Source organism: Eleutherodactylus coqui, chromosome 1, assembly GCF_035609145.1.
Source record: "Eleutherodactylus coqui strain aEleCoq1 chromosome 1, aEleCoq1.hap1, whole genome shotgun sequence".
Taxonomy (NCBI): domain Eukaryota; kingdom Metazoa; phylum Chordata; class Amphibia; order Anura; family Eleutherodactylidae; genus Eleutherodactylus; species Eleutherodactylus coqui.
Genome location: NC_089837.1, coordinates 19,284,023 through 19,299,934, shown reverse-complemented (window position 1 = coordinate 19,299,934; position 15,912 = coordinate 19,284,023). Strand labels below are relative to the sequence as shown.

The window sequence follows — 15,912 nt, the reverse complement described above, 5'->3', positions numbered from 1 at the left end:
ACAAGAATATAACTACTATATTACTGCCTCCTATGTACAAGAATATAACTACTATAATACTGCCCCCTATGTACAAGAATATAACTGCTATAATACTGCTCCCTATGTACAAGAATATAACTACTATAATACTGCTCTCTAAGTACAAGAATAAAACTACTATAATACTGCCTCCTATGTAAAAGAATATAACTACTATAATACTGCCTCCTATGTAAAAGAATATAACTACTATAATACTGCCTCCTATGTAAAAGAATATAACTACTATAATACTGCCCCCTATGTACAAGAATATAACTACTATAATACTGCCCCCTATGTACAAGAATATAACTACTATAATACTGCCCCGTATGTACACGAATATAACTACTATAATACTGCCCCTTATATACAAGAATATAACTACTATAATACTGCCCCGTATGTACAAGAATATAACTACTATAATACTGCCCCCTATGTACAAGAATATAACTACTATAATACTGCCCCCTATGTACAAGAATATAACTCCTATAATACTGCCTCCTATGTACAAGAATATTACTACTATAATACTGCCTCCTATGTACAAGAATATAACTACTATAATACTCCTCCTATGTACAAGAATATAACTACTATAATACTGCCCCCTATGTACAAGAATATAACTGCTATAATACTGCCTCCTATGTACAAGAATATTACTACTATAATACTGCCTCCTATGTACAAGAATATTACTACTATAATACTGCCCCTATGTACAAGAATATAACTACTATAATACTGCCCCCTATGTACAAGAATATAACTACTATAATACTGCTCCTATGTACAAGAATATAACTACTATAATACTGCCTCCTATGTACAAGAATATAACTACTATAATACTCCTCCTATGTACAAGAATATAACTACTATAATACTGCCCCCTATGTACAAGAATATAACTACTATAATACTGCTCCTATGTACAAGAATATAACTACTATTATACTGCCCCCTATGTACAAGAATATAACTACTATAATACTGCCCCCTATGTACAAGAATATAACTACTATAATACTACCCCCTATGTACAAGAATAAAACTACTATAATACTGCCCCCTATGTACAAGAATATAATTACTATAATACTGCCTCCTATGTACAAGAATATAACTACTATAATACTGCCTCCTATATACAAGAATATAACTACTATTATACTGCCCCCTATGTACAAGAATATAACTACTATAATACTCCCCCTATGTACAAGAATATAACTACTATAATACTGCCTCCTATGTACAAGAATATAACTACTATAATACTGCCCCCTATGTACAAGTATATAACTGCTATAATACTGCCTCCTATATACAAGAATATAACTACTATTATACTGCCCACTATGTACAAGAATATAACTACTATAATACTGCCCCCTATGTACAAGAATATAACTGCTATAATACTGCCTCCTATGTACAAGAATATAACTACTATAATACTGCCCCCTATGTACAAGAATATAACTGCTATAATACTGCCTCCTATATACAAGAATATAACTACTCTTATACTGCCTCCTATGTACAAGAATATAACTACTATAATACTGCCCCCTAGGTACAAGAATATAACTACTATAATACTGCCCCGTATGTACAAGAATATAACTACTATAATACTACCCCGTATGTACAAGAATATAACTACTATAATACTGCCCCATATGTACAAGAATATAACTACTATAATACTGCCTCCTATGTACAAGAATATAACTACTATAATACTGCCCCCTATGTATAAGAATATAACTACTATAATACTGCCCCCTATGTATAAGAATATAACTACTATAATACTGCCCCTATGTACAAGAATATAACTACTATAATACTGCCCCCTATGTACAAGAATATAACTACTATAATACTGCCCCCTATGTACAAGAATATAACTACTATAATACTGCCCCCTATGTACAAGAATATAACTACTATAATACTGCCCCCTATGTATAAGAATATAACTACTATAATACTGCCCCTATGTACAAGAATATAACTACTATAATACTGCTCCCTAAGTACAAGAATATAACTACTATAATACTGCCCCCTATGTACAAGAATATAACTACTATAACACTGCCCCCTATGTACAAGAATATAACTACTTTAATACTGCCCCTATGTACAAGACTATAAGTACTGTAATACTGTCCTGTATGTACAAAAATATAACTGCTATAATACTGCCCCTATGTACAAGAATATAACTACTATAATACTGCTCCCTATGTACAAGAATATAACTACTATAATACTGCCTCCTATGTACAAGAATATAACTACTATAATACTGCTCCTATGTACAAGAATATAACTACTATAATACTGCCCCCTATGTACAAGAATATAACTACTATAATACTGCCTCCTATGTACAAGAATATAACTACTATAATACTGCTCCTATGTACAAGAATATAACTACTATAATACTGCTCCCTATGTACAAGAATATAACTACTATAATACTACCCCTATGTACAAGAATATAACTACAATAATACTGCCCCCTATGTATAAGAATATAACTACTATAATACTGCCCCCTATGTACAAGAATATAACTACTATAATACTGCCCCCTATGTACAAGAATATAACTACTATAATACTGCCCCCTATGTACAAGAATATAACTACTATAATACTGCTTTCATGTATAAGAATATAACTCCTCTAGTAGTTCTTTCACGTTCAAGAAAATAACTGCTGTTAGGCCGACTACCCATGTCTTGTGGTCCCGGGCATATGAGGGCATCACTCTGCTCCTCCTGTATGAATGAACTCCTAGCTGTGGACATTCCATCGCACTGTAGAAGTTATTCCTGCCTAGTGCTCCTAGGGTAATAGGCTATTGCCCTCCTATTTAGCTGAGCTGGGGATCCTCCTCCTCGCCTGAGTATTGGTTTGAGTTTTTGTCAGTCACCTAGCACAGGTCTCAAGCTTCTGATTCCTGTGTCTGTTGATCCTTGGACTTTACCTGGATTAGGTCTGTACTCTGCCCGTCCCATCCTTGTTCCAAAGTCTGATTGCAGTTTGGACTGTTTCGCTGTGCTTTGTTTTAGTAGCTCTGATACAAGTGGAGACCTCCCTCTGAGGACCTCCAACCTCCTTTACACTCAGTAAACAGTGAGAGGACGACCCCTTTAAGTAAAGTATACTAACCCCAAGGGCTCATTCACATGGGGGTATTTCCGGTCGGCATTACACACATATTGTTTGCGCATGTAATACGGACAGTATATACCCCATTCACTGGATGTTCAAACCTGTTCTGTACTCACGTATTTTACGCTTGTGACAATAAATAGCAGCATGTCCTATGTAGGTGCGTAATACGGAAGTCAATGGGAGCGTTCGAAATGCGCAGTGAATGCACATGATACATACGTGTTCACTGCTCACACAAGAGGTCAGCAGATATCACTTGGATCTTCTCACGGTTTTTTTTGCACGCTTGAGAAATGCAGTCAATATGTGTGCAAAAAAAAGCGTAAGAAGCACCAAATACGCAGTAAGCACTGAGGGTCAGGTCCGTGAATACGTGGCGCATTTCATAGACCAAGACTGCATACGCTGGCGTGAATGAGACGTTAGGGTGTATTCTCGTGCATAAGCACGATATTGGTCGAAGGAACTCATATCGCACTGGTAAATATGTGATTTTATGTTTGTGTAACACGAGAAAAACGCGTCGCGATAAATGCGGTTTTCAAGAGCGTGAAAATTCCATGTTATTTCAATAGGAAAAATAAAAAAATCGCATGCATGCGGGTGCGAAGGGATTTTTTTTTTTGCGGCCCCCTTAAAAAATAATGGAGGAAATCACAGAAAAAAAAAAACACATGCCATAACATTCGCCGTGATCATAGACTCCGTGAAAATACCATCTGTGTACCTGCGGCCCAATAGTTGTAGATGCCTGATGGGGGTTATCCTCCGCCATGGAACATATGGAGTTAACATTATGTACTTCCATGGCTGCGGCAGAGGAGGGCGGGAAGGTCAGGCAGGGAGACGATTAATGCGTCTGATGATTCGCCTTCCCGATCCATAATAGAACTGAGGCCCGGAGACTCCATTAACGACGGCCTCCAGGGTCACCCTGGGACCGTCCGCGGCTGATCGGAAACGGATTGGAAGCGCAGCCGCGTCTGCTGCTGGTTCATTCATTCTTTCTGGCAATCATCGTATCGACTCCACGGGTCTAAGTGTCCTCGCGGGACGGATGAATGGCCACTTAGCATTATTACCCCCCGTTTCTGCTGATCCGCAAATAGGGGTCCGTTGTACCCAGCGAGAACGCTATATTATACGTAGTACTGCCGGAACAGCGAAAGCGTCCGCCATCCTTAAAGCAAACGCACTTCCTGAACCGTCAACAGAGGGTCCGAAGGGCCACAGCAAACTTATTATGTCAGGCCACTCCCTTTTTATGCTATGCCACGCCCATAATGTCCGTTATTAGTAATAGTTACATCTTGTTAGGCACCTGTATCCCCAGAGGCGCCTCTTTAAGGAAGAGGTACTGTAAGGCTGGGTTCACACGGGGCGGAATTGCTGCAGAATTTCTGTGCAGAATGTCCGCACGGCCGTTCCGCCTGCAGCTCCTAATCCCGGGATTAGCCAGCAAAGTGGACGAGGTTTTTAAAAAAATTCATCCACCAGCTGCAGTCAGTCCGTTGCGGCCAAGCCGCGCAAAAAAGGACATGCGGTGCAGAAAACAAAGACGCAGCATGTCAATTCTCTTTTCATTCTGCAGCAGCCTCTCTCTTCTCTATGGGGAGAGAAAGCCGCAGTGGAATGCCAACAGCAAAAGCGCGCCGGAGCGCACGGCTAAAGGCCGCAGGGTTTGAAGCTGCACTTTTCCAGCGGAATTCTCGCGGTTTTTCGGTGCGACCATTCTGCTTGAATTGTCTCATGTGCTGCTGGGATCTGTTGTAACACATAGGTGTCTAGCAGCACAGCCCCACAGGTGTGGCATGATTGAGCTGGCTGGCTGTGGTGTTTTCCTGCTAGCCAATCACCACCACTCTGGTTGCAGATAAGCATCTGCCCTCTGCCTGGTTGGTTTTCCTGCATGGTTGTTATACCTGATCCTTATCCTGTCTGCCTCTCTGTCGTGGGTCTGTTAACTAACCTTCTGTTCCCTATGAGGCTTCCTGCATATCTTCGTCTGTTCTTACTTTTATTTTCTGTCACTTTCATGTCAGTTTGTCTCCTCTCTGTCCTGCATCTGTCTGCTGCCGCCTGGTTCTGCGTATTACTCCTTCAGGGATAGTCAGGTCCGAGGTTCCAGCGCGGGGCCGCTTTTATTGAGGCGATTGCCTTGCTCACAGGTAGGGTTCAGACATTCTCCCTGCAGCTTGGGGGTCGGTTGTCTTGCTAGTGTAGGGACCCGCAAGACCACGAGGAGCCTTGTAGTGACTTGGCAAATCCACGAACCAATACCTCGTACTTTCATAGCATTTGCATCTGTTATGTGTCCTGGTATGCAAGGTGAGTGTCTGGGTTCTGTTGGCAGCCCCTATCTCCAGTGACATTCGTGTGGGCCCGCTGATCACCTGCCTACATGAACATAACACACCTGCTTGTCCTTACTTAGTAATAATGTCCCTCATACCCCCATCAATAACAATGTCCCCACATGTCCCCCTCAGTAACAATGTCCCCCTCAGTAATAATGTCCCCACATGTCCCCCTCAGTAATAATGTCCCCCTCAGTAATAATGTCCCCACATGTCCCCCTCAGTAATAATGTCCCCCTCAGTAATAATGTCCCCACATGTCCCCCCTCAGTAATAATGTCCCCCCTCAGTAATAATGTCCCCCTCAGTAATGTCCCCACATGTCCCCCTCAGTAATGTCCCCACATGTCCCCCTCAGTAATAATGCCCCTCATACCCCCTCAGTAACAATGTCCCCCTCAGTAACAATGTCCCCACATGTCCCCCCTCAGTAATAATGTCCCCCTTCAGTAATAATGTCCCCACATGTCCCCCTCAGTAATAATGTCCCCACATGTCCTCCTCAGTAATAATGTCCCCACATGTCCCCCTCAGTAATAATGTCCCCACATGTCCCCCTCAGTAATAATGTCCCCACATGTCCTCCTCAGTAATAATGTCCCCACATGTCCCCCCTCAGTAATAATGTCCCCACATGTCCCCCCTCAGTAATAATGTCCCCACATGTCCCCCCTCAGTAATAATGTCCCCACATGTCCCCCCTCAGTAATAATGTCCCCACATGTCCCCCCTCAGTAATAATGTCCCCCTCAGTAATAAAGTCCCCACATGTCCTCCTCAGTAATAAAGTCCCCACATGTCCTCCTCAGTAATAAAGTCCCCACATGTCCTCCTCAGTAATAAAGTCCCCACATGTCCTCCTCAGTAATAATGTCCCCACATGTCCCCCTCAGTAATAATGTCCCCACATGTCCCCCTCAGTAATAATGTCCCCACATGTCCCCCTCAGTAATAATGTCCCCACATGTCCCCCTCAGTAATAATGTCCCCACATGTCCCCCTCAGTAATAATGTCCTTTTTTATGCAGTAACATAAGTACACTTCCAGTATTTGCCTCTTTCGCTCTCCTGTTTCTCCAGTCTGTGGCTCTCTGGTCTTCCACTCTCTTCCTGGTAGTGTGATCATGTGATCGCTGTGGCCAATCCACAGTGATTCTTTGCTAGCCCTTCCCAGAGGTGAGCAAGCGGCTCGGAGAACAAAAAAGGCGACTGTTCTTTTTGTCTTCCTCCATTCCTGTCCGCCCCTGAGGAACACCGCCGGCCCCCTGGGACGGCCCCCAAAGTCTGCTACAGTTGGGATACATGCCTAAAGTAAAGCACCGCCCCATGTGCTCACCTCCTGCCCGGCCGTCTGTTTTACAGAAGGCATCTCCTGCATTACCTTCTTTCCTAAACCTTACTTAATAGAGATCCCCAGATGTCACATCAGGTTACATTGAGGGAGAGGCTATAGATTCCTTTTTTCCCATGATGCTTCATTTTGAATAATTGTTAATGAAGGCGGAGCTTAGTAGTCACATGTCTGTGTGCCTCTGACTCCTGTGAGGGGTTAAGTATTAATATGAAGTCTGACAACTTTCTATAGCCACAGCATCATGGAGAACTTACCGTAGACTGCCAGGGGCCCCGGGGTAGGTAAGGGCCCGATACTAAACGGCTTCTCTCACTCAACTAAGCCTGATACATTTAGTTTGTGCCCCCTCTCCCCAGCGCTGATTTTCCACGGTTTATGCAAGGTCCCGAGTTCAAGGAGAAGTCAGCGGAGACTAATTATCCCCAATGAATGCGGCGAAGCGGCCGTCACCCCTCGCCCTGCGACACCCGGAGCCGTAAACGTCTCGCCCTGAAGAATTATCTTCCCTGGAGGCGACAGGAGACGCATTTGGGTCCCATTAGTGGATATATAATTGTTATATGAGGTCTCAATGTCAACGTAGTAAAGAAGGCTAGAATTCGCATACGCCCGACGACCGCGCCAAAGTTACAGCTGTGAACCCCAAAGAGGTGACTAACTGGACCGTAGATATGAAGTCAACGTATATCATGTATCTTCTCACATACATTGCAGCCAGTACCAGCTTCATGAGTAGAATGCCAGAGCTGCAGTAAAGACTGGCACACAGACAAAGCAGTAGGAAAAAGCTTGAGTTGAGTTGCCGTTCAGGACCTGCAGAAAGCTGGGTGATAACCCATAGAGGTACAGCAATGGCCACTCTTAGCATTTGCTAAGAGCCTGTTGCAGGGCAGTGCTTGGAGGGCGCTGGGTCCTAGTGACCTGGAAATCACCCTCCTGGTGACAAGTTCCTAGCTGCAGTTCCAGCTTCTGATAGCTTTCCTGCTATTGTTCTCAGCACTCAGCCATTGCTTTAGGGTCAGATATGACATCAGGAGTGGAATAGTCACCTATCTATAAGCCAAGAGGTGCTACAATGTAGAAACTATACTGTAACAGTGAATACAGCGAGCACGAGACCTTTACACTTTGGTGTCAGTCTTTACTGGTTCTCTTGCATTTCATTCACGACCCAGGATGAGCACCGATGTGGTGAACACCATGGATTTGTAAGAGAACACAGCATGTCCCCACTGGCTGTAGCAGTTTGGGGTCTCTAAAGGCAGCTCCCAGGGGCAGGAATGAATTGTGGCTTTGTGGGGTTGTATAATAGGGGGATTTGCTCAATACCTGCTCCAAGTGCCTCGTAGCGACAGCGGGGGAACCTTCCCAGCTCCAAGGATGGGGAATAATACCGACAATGGGGCCCCTTGTCCCCAGATGAATAGCGGAGACGGCCGGTGATTTGCAGCCTCTGCCTCTATAAGGATGGATGTGCTGCCCCCATCTACAGCCTCCCAGACAAACACATCCTTCACCCCAACATTCAGACTTCTGTGGTCAGCAGTGACTGGTGCTGAAGGACAGCGACACCTCCAGTGCCAGGACTGGTGCGCCCTCAGGTGGTCACATAGAGAAAGGGCTCTTCCAAAGTTTAATCCTCAAAGAATGAAAAGTTCTGCGACTTTCTAATAGACTTTGTCTTTCCATTTCTCACCATTTTCATCATCACTGCTTGCTGTCAGTGAAACAGCCAAAAACCCTTCAGCTGCTCCACAGATGAGGGATTGTTACAATGTAACAATCTGGACAATCATCTGTGGACTTTTAGTAGTCTGGGACTTTTTCCCTTTTTCGATTGATGACTGACAGATCACTATGGATGACTGGTGGGACCCACCGCTCGGATCACCAGATAGCGCTGACCGTGGTGCAGTGGCCGGGGTTGGTACTGCAGGTGCAGCTCCCATTGAACATTCAACACCTGCAATACCATCCGGCCGCTGTGCTACGGTTAACACTCTCTGTTGCCGCATTTAGAGAACAACAATTTTTTTTTGGGGGGGGGGGGGGGGGCGAGGGGTTACAGATGACTTTTTGATCACTTTTTATTCTGCTTTCTGCCAAGTGTGATTGGCAAAAAAAAAAAAATTCTAGTAGTTTTCTTCATTGTTTTTTTACGGCGCTCGCTGTGCGGCACACATGACCTTTTACCTTCAGTCTGAGGGTCAATACGATTACGGAGAGAGAAGACGCACACATTTTTTAAATGTTTTTGGCTACATTTCACACAATACAAAGAAAACCTTTTTTAAAATAATTAGCGCTGGCGCATTCTACGCCCCCCCCCCCCCCCCCCCTCCCCGCGGCGCTCCTTGGGGTCTATGCAGAGTTGTAGTTGTCATTGATACTTTTCTGGAGTATGTGAGCTTTTAATCATTTTCCATTGCTTTTTTTTTTTAAAGGCAGGCAGATGAAGAATGGGAATTCAGTTTTTTTTATTTTTTTATTTTGCTGTTTTTTTTTTTCCTTTTACACGTGTTTTGTGGTCCGGAGGAGCTCATATGATGGCGTCTGGCAAACCTGGCTGATATTTTGAAAATTTCTGCATTTTCTAGAGTGGCTGCATTTATGTGACTCCTAGATGGGTCCCTTTTCTTCTTTCCTTCCCTCCTCCTTTTAATTATTTTCTTCTTTTTCTTCTCCCCCGCTTCTCTGCATGTTAAGCCCCAATGTCTTGTTTGGTGTTTTGTTTGGTTGATGTGTGTTTCTCCACTCCCGGCCATTACAGCAGGATCCTGGCTGTGACCGCTGGGGCCCGACTCTGCCAAGTTTAATGCCCCTTTAAGGCATATAAGCAGTCACTAACCAGTTAATACAGCAGTCCTTTTACTTACATTGATACATTGTAATAAACCCTTAGCTGTTTCCATTCACTGACTGCAAGCAGATGTCATACAAATGAGTAGGAATTGTTACATGAAGTTTGTTAGAAGGTTGCAGAACTTCACAATTCTACGGTGATGATGATTTAGTTACTGAATGGTCAGTTCTGGTCTATGGGGGGGCATCGGTGATAAGGCCTGCAGCATCCTGTATGACCGCGGTCACAGTTCAGGTCGCCTCTGACATCACCGTCCTCTTCTCTTCTCCAGGGAAGTTTAAGCTTCTGGATCAGGACCGGGACGTGCGGGAGCCTGTGCAGTACTTCAGCAGCGTTGAGGAGGTGGCGAGCGTCTTTCCTGACCGCGTCTTCGTTATGGAAGCGATCACATTCAGTGTTAAGGTGAGGTCCGGAATGTGTTTTTGGGGGAGAGGATGGAGTGCAGGCATAGGCAGGCACAGAGGAAGCCATGTTGGTCATGGTGTCGGTTGAAGGGGAGGGCAGTTTCCCTATATAAACCTCTGTGGGGTGCAGCAATATAAGGGGGAACGGGCTGCTCTAATAATGGAAGGGGCAGAGACATTGCTGAGTACTCCACTACTGATAAGGAGGTGAAGCTCCTATCTTCTACGGGGGTGGGGGGTGGGGAGTAAAGTAAACCAGTCATCATGGGGAAGGGGCTCTCAATGTGAAAACCCCAATCTCCTGGTCACTGAAACACCCAAGTCACCAAGAACCTCCACCTCCCTGTCACCGGGAATCCCAACCACCCAGTCCCTAAAAACCTCAAAACAGCCAATCACCAGGAACCCAGCCTCCGAGGCACTGGAAATCCTAAACCTCCTTATTAGTTGAAAGCCCAACCTTCAGGTCACTACTGAGAACCCAACCTCCAGGTCATTGAGAACCCAAGCTCTCAGTGACTTGGAACCCAATCCCCCAATGGAAAACTCAACCTCTAAATCATCGGAAACCCAGCCTCCAAGTCACCAGACACTGAACCATCCTAGTCACTGGAATCCCTACCTCTCAAACAATGGAAACCCCAACCTCCCACTCTCTATGAATCCAGCCCGCAGTCACCAGAAACCCAACCTCCAAGTCAGTGGAAGCCCAATCTCCCAGTCGCTGGAAAACCCAACCTCCAAATCACTGAAAACCCCAGCCTCCAAGTCACTGGAAAACCCAACCTCCAAATCATCAGGAACCCAACCATCCCCGTCATGGGAATCCCTACCTTTTAATCAATAAAAACCCCAACCCCCCACTCACTATGAACCCAGCCCTCAGTCACCAGAAACCCAACCTACAAGTCAGTGGAACCCCCAACCTCTCAGGAACTGGGAATCCAACTTCCAAGTCATTAGGAACCCAGCTTCATCACTGGAAGGCCAACTTCACAGTCACTAGAAAACCAATTTCCCAATCAGTGGAAGCCCAACCTCCTAAACTCTGGAAACCCCAACCTCTCTGTAAGTTGTTGACTAATTACCTACATAGAGTCCAGGATGCCTCCGTTTAGTGAACAGTCCGATAATCTTAAAGATGAAAGTAGCAAGATTTCTCACATTCTGAATATTCTTTTGGCACTATAAATATTTGCACACCCTTGTATATTGCTGCTGCTCCAGTAGTATGTGAATGAGCGCCCCCACTGCGTGAACAATCGTGCTACATTACTATTGTAGTGCTCTTCAACAATCAAGGTAAAGGACCCATATCTACAGCGAATGTCCGCTCTTCAATGGGTTCTATAGAAATAGAAAAAACATGGCTGATGTCTGTGCTAGAATGTAACTAAGATAGGCTGAATGCATCTCTAGATGGGAGGGGAAAGTGGGAGGGGCCGTGGGCTGGGGGGAGGGCAGAGTCTAATGCTACATTGTTTGTTCCTGTCAGAATAATGGCTCCATCCCCTTCCCCTTCCAATCTGGAAATTTGTTAAACCCCTCCGAGAAAAATTCTAGCATAAGTTGCTTTTTTTGGTCATTTCGCCTGCCAAAAAAACACAATAAAAGTTATCAAAAAAGCCATATGTACCCCAAAATTGCACCAATAAAAACCATAATTTGTCATACAAAAAGACAAGTCCTCACAGAGCTCAATACATGGAAAATAAAAAAGGTTATGGGATTTTGCATGTAGCGATAATTCAACCCGCCGAACAAAACATGATGATGTCATTTATGCTGCACAAGCAATTCTGCAAGGAAAACAATGGCAGAATTGATGTATTTTTTTCTCCCTACCATCCAAAAAAATTTAAAAGTTATACAATACATTATATGTACCCAAAAATGTGCCAATTAAAAATTGATAAGTGGAGATGAAAATTGCCCTAAAAATCGTTGCATCTTTGGGTCCATAAAAAGCCAGGTTAAATCTGGTGAAATGTCGGTAACGGTAAAGTTGACTTGACACTTTGTGGTGGTTCTTCATTCTAGGTGGTCTCGGGGGAATTCACGGAGGACAGCGAGGTTTACAACTTCACCCTTCATACAGGGGATGAACTAACCCTTATGGGGCAGGCAGAAATCCTCTGCGCCAAGACAGTAAAGGAGAAGTCTCGCTTTAACACCATCCTGAGGAAGCTGGGCAAAACGACCACCCTAGGCAAGCAGGTGAAGGGTAAAATGCCCTGCCTAATTTGCATGAACCACCGCACCAACGAGAGTTTAAGCCTCCCCTTCCAGTGCAAGGGCAGCTTTAGTACCCGCAGCCCACTGGAGCTACAGATGCAGGAAGGAGAACATACGATCCGTAGCATCATTGAAAAAGTGCGGCTACCTGTCAACGTTGTGGTCCCCACTCGTCCTCCACGCAACCCATATGACCTCCACATTATTCGTGAAGGCCATCGGTACAAGCTGGTCAGTATCATCTCAAAGACTGTGGTTCTGTGTTGCTTACTACGTAAGGAGGAGGTGAACCCCTTCCACTTCCTGCTGCTGACGGACATGCCTAGATTCTCCCTTCCTGAGGGTCTTCTCTGTGGAGACCCTCATTTTGACAAATTGGTGAGAGACTGTGCCCATTACTGCCAAGAGCAAAGGTTCAACCCGGATGACTATTCCAAGGCCGTCCGGGAAACCAAGACAGACTTTGCAGAGGAGTGTGCCAGTCCACGGAAAATCCGTGTCTGCTTACAAGGCTTCTCAGCTGGCTCCATTAACTACACTCAAGAAGAGCTCAGTCAAGGTCTTCAGCGGCTTTCCTTGTGTGTTTACAGTGGGACTATCCCGGGGGACACAAGCCCCCAGGATTGCCGGGAGGTTCCGAACCAAGTCTTGGGGTCTTCTTTGGATAACTCAGACTTAGACAGAGAGTACATGACCCCAGATTGGGTGGAACATGATTTTAGGACTCAGGAACAACTAGAAATCCCGTACGAGGAGCTTTGGACAAATCAGAATGTTGATAACTATTCCGAGCCCAACAGCAAGCCTGTCAGCTTAGAATGTGGCAACAAGACTCAAAAAGACCTTATCTGCTTTGCCACGTGTCCTTCTCCCTTAGGGGGAAAGTCATGTTCTCCTCCTCCTCCAGCCTTAACCGTTGAAGCAGCAAAGACTGACACACCGCCACCAGTGCCACCCAAATCAGACGCGGTAAGTTCAGATTTCTCTGATCTATGACATTATATAGTAGAGTTATGAGAATGACTTTGTAAAGTCCTGATGTACTGATCTTACATTACAACACGATTTTACTCCCATCACATCTAGAGCTGCTCCCTAACATCTCTTTCCAGAGGGCCATCTAGTCCAGAGTTCTTATAGAAGCTTGGATATAGGAGCACAGTAGGTTCCCCAATGTTTGACAAGGTAGTAAATATTGATCCCTTTCAAGACCTTCTGGCTTGGAGAGTAGGGAAACATTGGGGTCCTTCCCCTTCTTGCAAAGAAAACAATAATTGAGGAAGTAAGGCAAAGTATTCCCAAAGTGCGTTGAAATAATGCTTTGTTGTTGTCTAGCGTTGGTGGTGCATCAATATTTGCAGGCAGTAAGATAATGAGTAGATATTGGATTGAGGATTAGGGCCTTGGACCATGAAGGAAGGGGGGGGGGGGGGGGGGGGCTTCTTTGCATTACCAAGAGGGGATTCCCTAGCACAGTGGAGTTGGGGTGCAGCTCAAAACATTTCACAATTTGAGGTTCAGATTGGTAACAGGTACAGTATATAGTTCCAATAAGGAGATGAGATATGACACAGCTGGACACCTCCAGTTGAGGAACTCAACCACAAAAGGGACCATGAAGGTGCTGGGTATTTCAGCACAAGAGATTGAGGATGAACAAAAGCAATGGTAAATATCAATGGAGCAGTTAGTAATGACCCCCTTCCAGCAGTGGTGCAGAGCAGAATCTATGGCATCAGATGGTTCTGGGCACTGTTACAAGTTATCTATACACATATGTCAGCGACTACATGACTGATGGTCACCCAACTCTGGAAGTTGGTAATATCTCCTCTTGTGTTTTTGCAGGTGAGGGAGGAATGTCGTCTCCTCAATGCTCCTCCTGTTCCACCTCGTGGTGGCAGATTTTTCTCTTCATCCTCTAGCCCACCAGTTCCACCTCGCCTCCCGAAATCCCAGCTCCTGCAGACCCACTCCCCGAGCCCAGGTCTGTCCTACTACTCATCGGGGCTCCATGACATGTAAGCAATCATACATAGATGTGAATAAAAATGTTTCCATTCACTGATAGAATCCAGATCTGGATGTTCTAGGACTGAGCTCCTCACTGGACATCGTCCTAACATATGACACAGTTAGATTGGTCTTCAATGACTCGAAAATCTTCACTGACATCTTGTTGTCTTTCTTCCAGATCAGGGAACCGCAGTGGGAGCTGCTCTCCCTCCCCAGACTCCTATTCGCTGTATTGCTATCCTTGTACATGGGGTGACTGCAAATCTGGAGATGCATCGAATCATCAGATGTCAAACAGCATGGCCTCCACAGCTCAGCCCACACAGACGTCTTGGTCAGATTCTTGGGCCTATGCAGACACAGGGCCAAGTGTGGCCAGCGGTCGTTCAACTCCCCTTCTGAGCACAGACACCACCATTAAGACTTATTACAGTTGCCCCAGGTTGAAGCCTCCTCATACCCAAAAACGCTTTGCCCCATTTGGAGCCTTGAATCCATTTGCCAACCCTGCCTTTGCTTCCAGTCCCTCATCTTCTGGGGAATGGTTAGACCCACTGGAGCATCCGAAATCATCATCTTCGTCCGTCTCTGATATCCTTGACCCCTTCGATGTTAGTAATAGTCAAAGCACCTCTCCGGACTCTTCCTCCATTGGATCTGAGTTACGTTTCATGCCAGAGACCACTTTTAAAAGTAGTGGAGGAGCAGGAACATGTCCGGCTCCTCCGCCCAGGCCAGCCAAAGGGTTTGAGACTGAAAATATTGTAATCAGGAGCACAACCCCATTATCACCCACCATTGTGAGAGGGGCAGAAGGAGGCATAACTAGAGTGTACCTTACTCAAGGAGTCATTGAGGTGCCCCCAATGTCATCTAGGAATACTATGGACGCATCGTCTTCTCACACACCAGGGGTGCCCAGGGGGCTTGCAGGAGACCCTGCTACATGGCACCCTCCTCCCGATTTATCAGCTCTGTCTGTAGAGGAGGTCTCAAGGTGCCTCAGGTTTATTGGCCTTTCAGAAGACGTTGTGACTTTCTTTGTAAGGGAACGTATAGATGGTAGCATCTTCGTACAGCTTACGGAGGAGATCCTTTTAGATGACTTCAAGCTGACCAAGCTACAAGTGAAAAAGATTATGCAATTCATCAAAGGTTGGCGGCCAAAGATCTAAGGATAGAGGCCACCAAACCTCAACTTCTTGAGACTGTAAGATCCAATATGATGAGCCCGAGCCATTGACTTAAGGGTTATTTTTTATCAGTGAACTGCTTGATTGCTCCTTATTTTGTGGACTCCATTTGTTTCTAATTCTGGGTAGATCCTCTCGACAGATCACATAGCACAATTTGCACAAAAATAGAACAGGAAGGTCACATAATCCGCTGGAAAGTTTAATGTGGAAGGTGGGGATTAAGTATTAAAATTGGCACAAAGTTTTGGGTTGA

At 45.0% G+C, this 15,912-nt stretch overlaps 1 protein-coding gene across 1 annotated transcript in view; it reads left to right on the top strand.

Moving 5' to 3' along the window:
• The window catches only part of GAREM2 (GRB2 associated regulator of MAPK1 subtype 2), a 127,659-nt gene extending 111,747 nt beyond the window's left edge, over positions 1–15,912 (top strand). The window contains exons 3-6 of the mRNA XM_066594415.1: positions 10,080–10,210; positions 12,253–13,416; positions 14,296–14,468; positions 14,642–15,912. Of these exons, the coding sequence (XP_066450512.1) occupies positions 10,080–10,210; positions 12,253–13,416; positions 14,296–14,468; positions 14,642–15,638 (2,465 nt within the window). The 3' untranslated portion in view covers positions 15,639–15,912. The remainder of the gene's footprint in view (positions 1–10,079; positions 10,211–12,252; positions 13,417–14,295; positions 14,469–14,641) is intronic.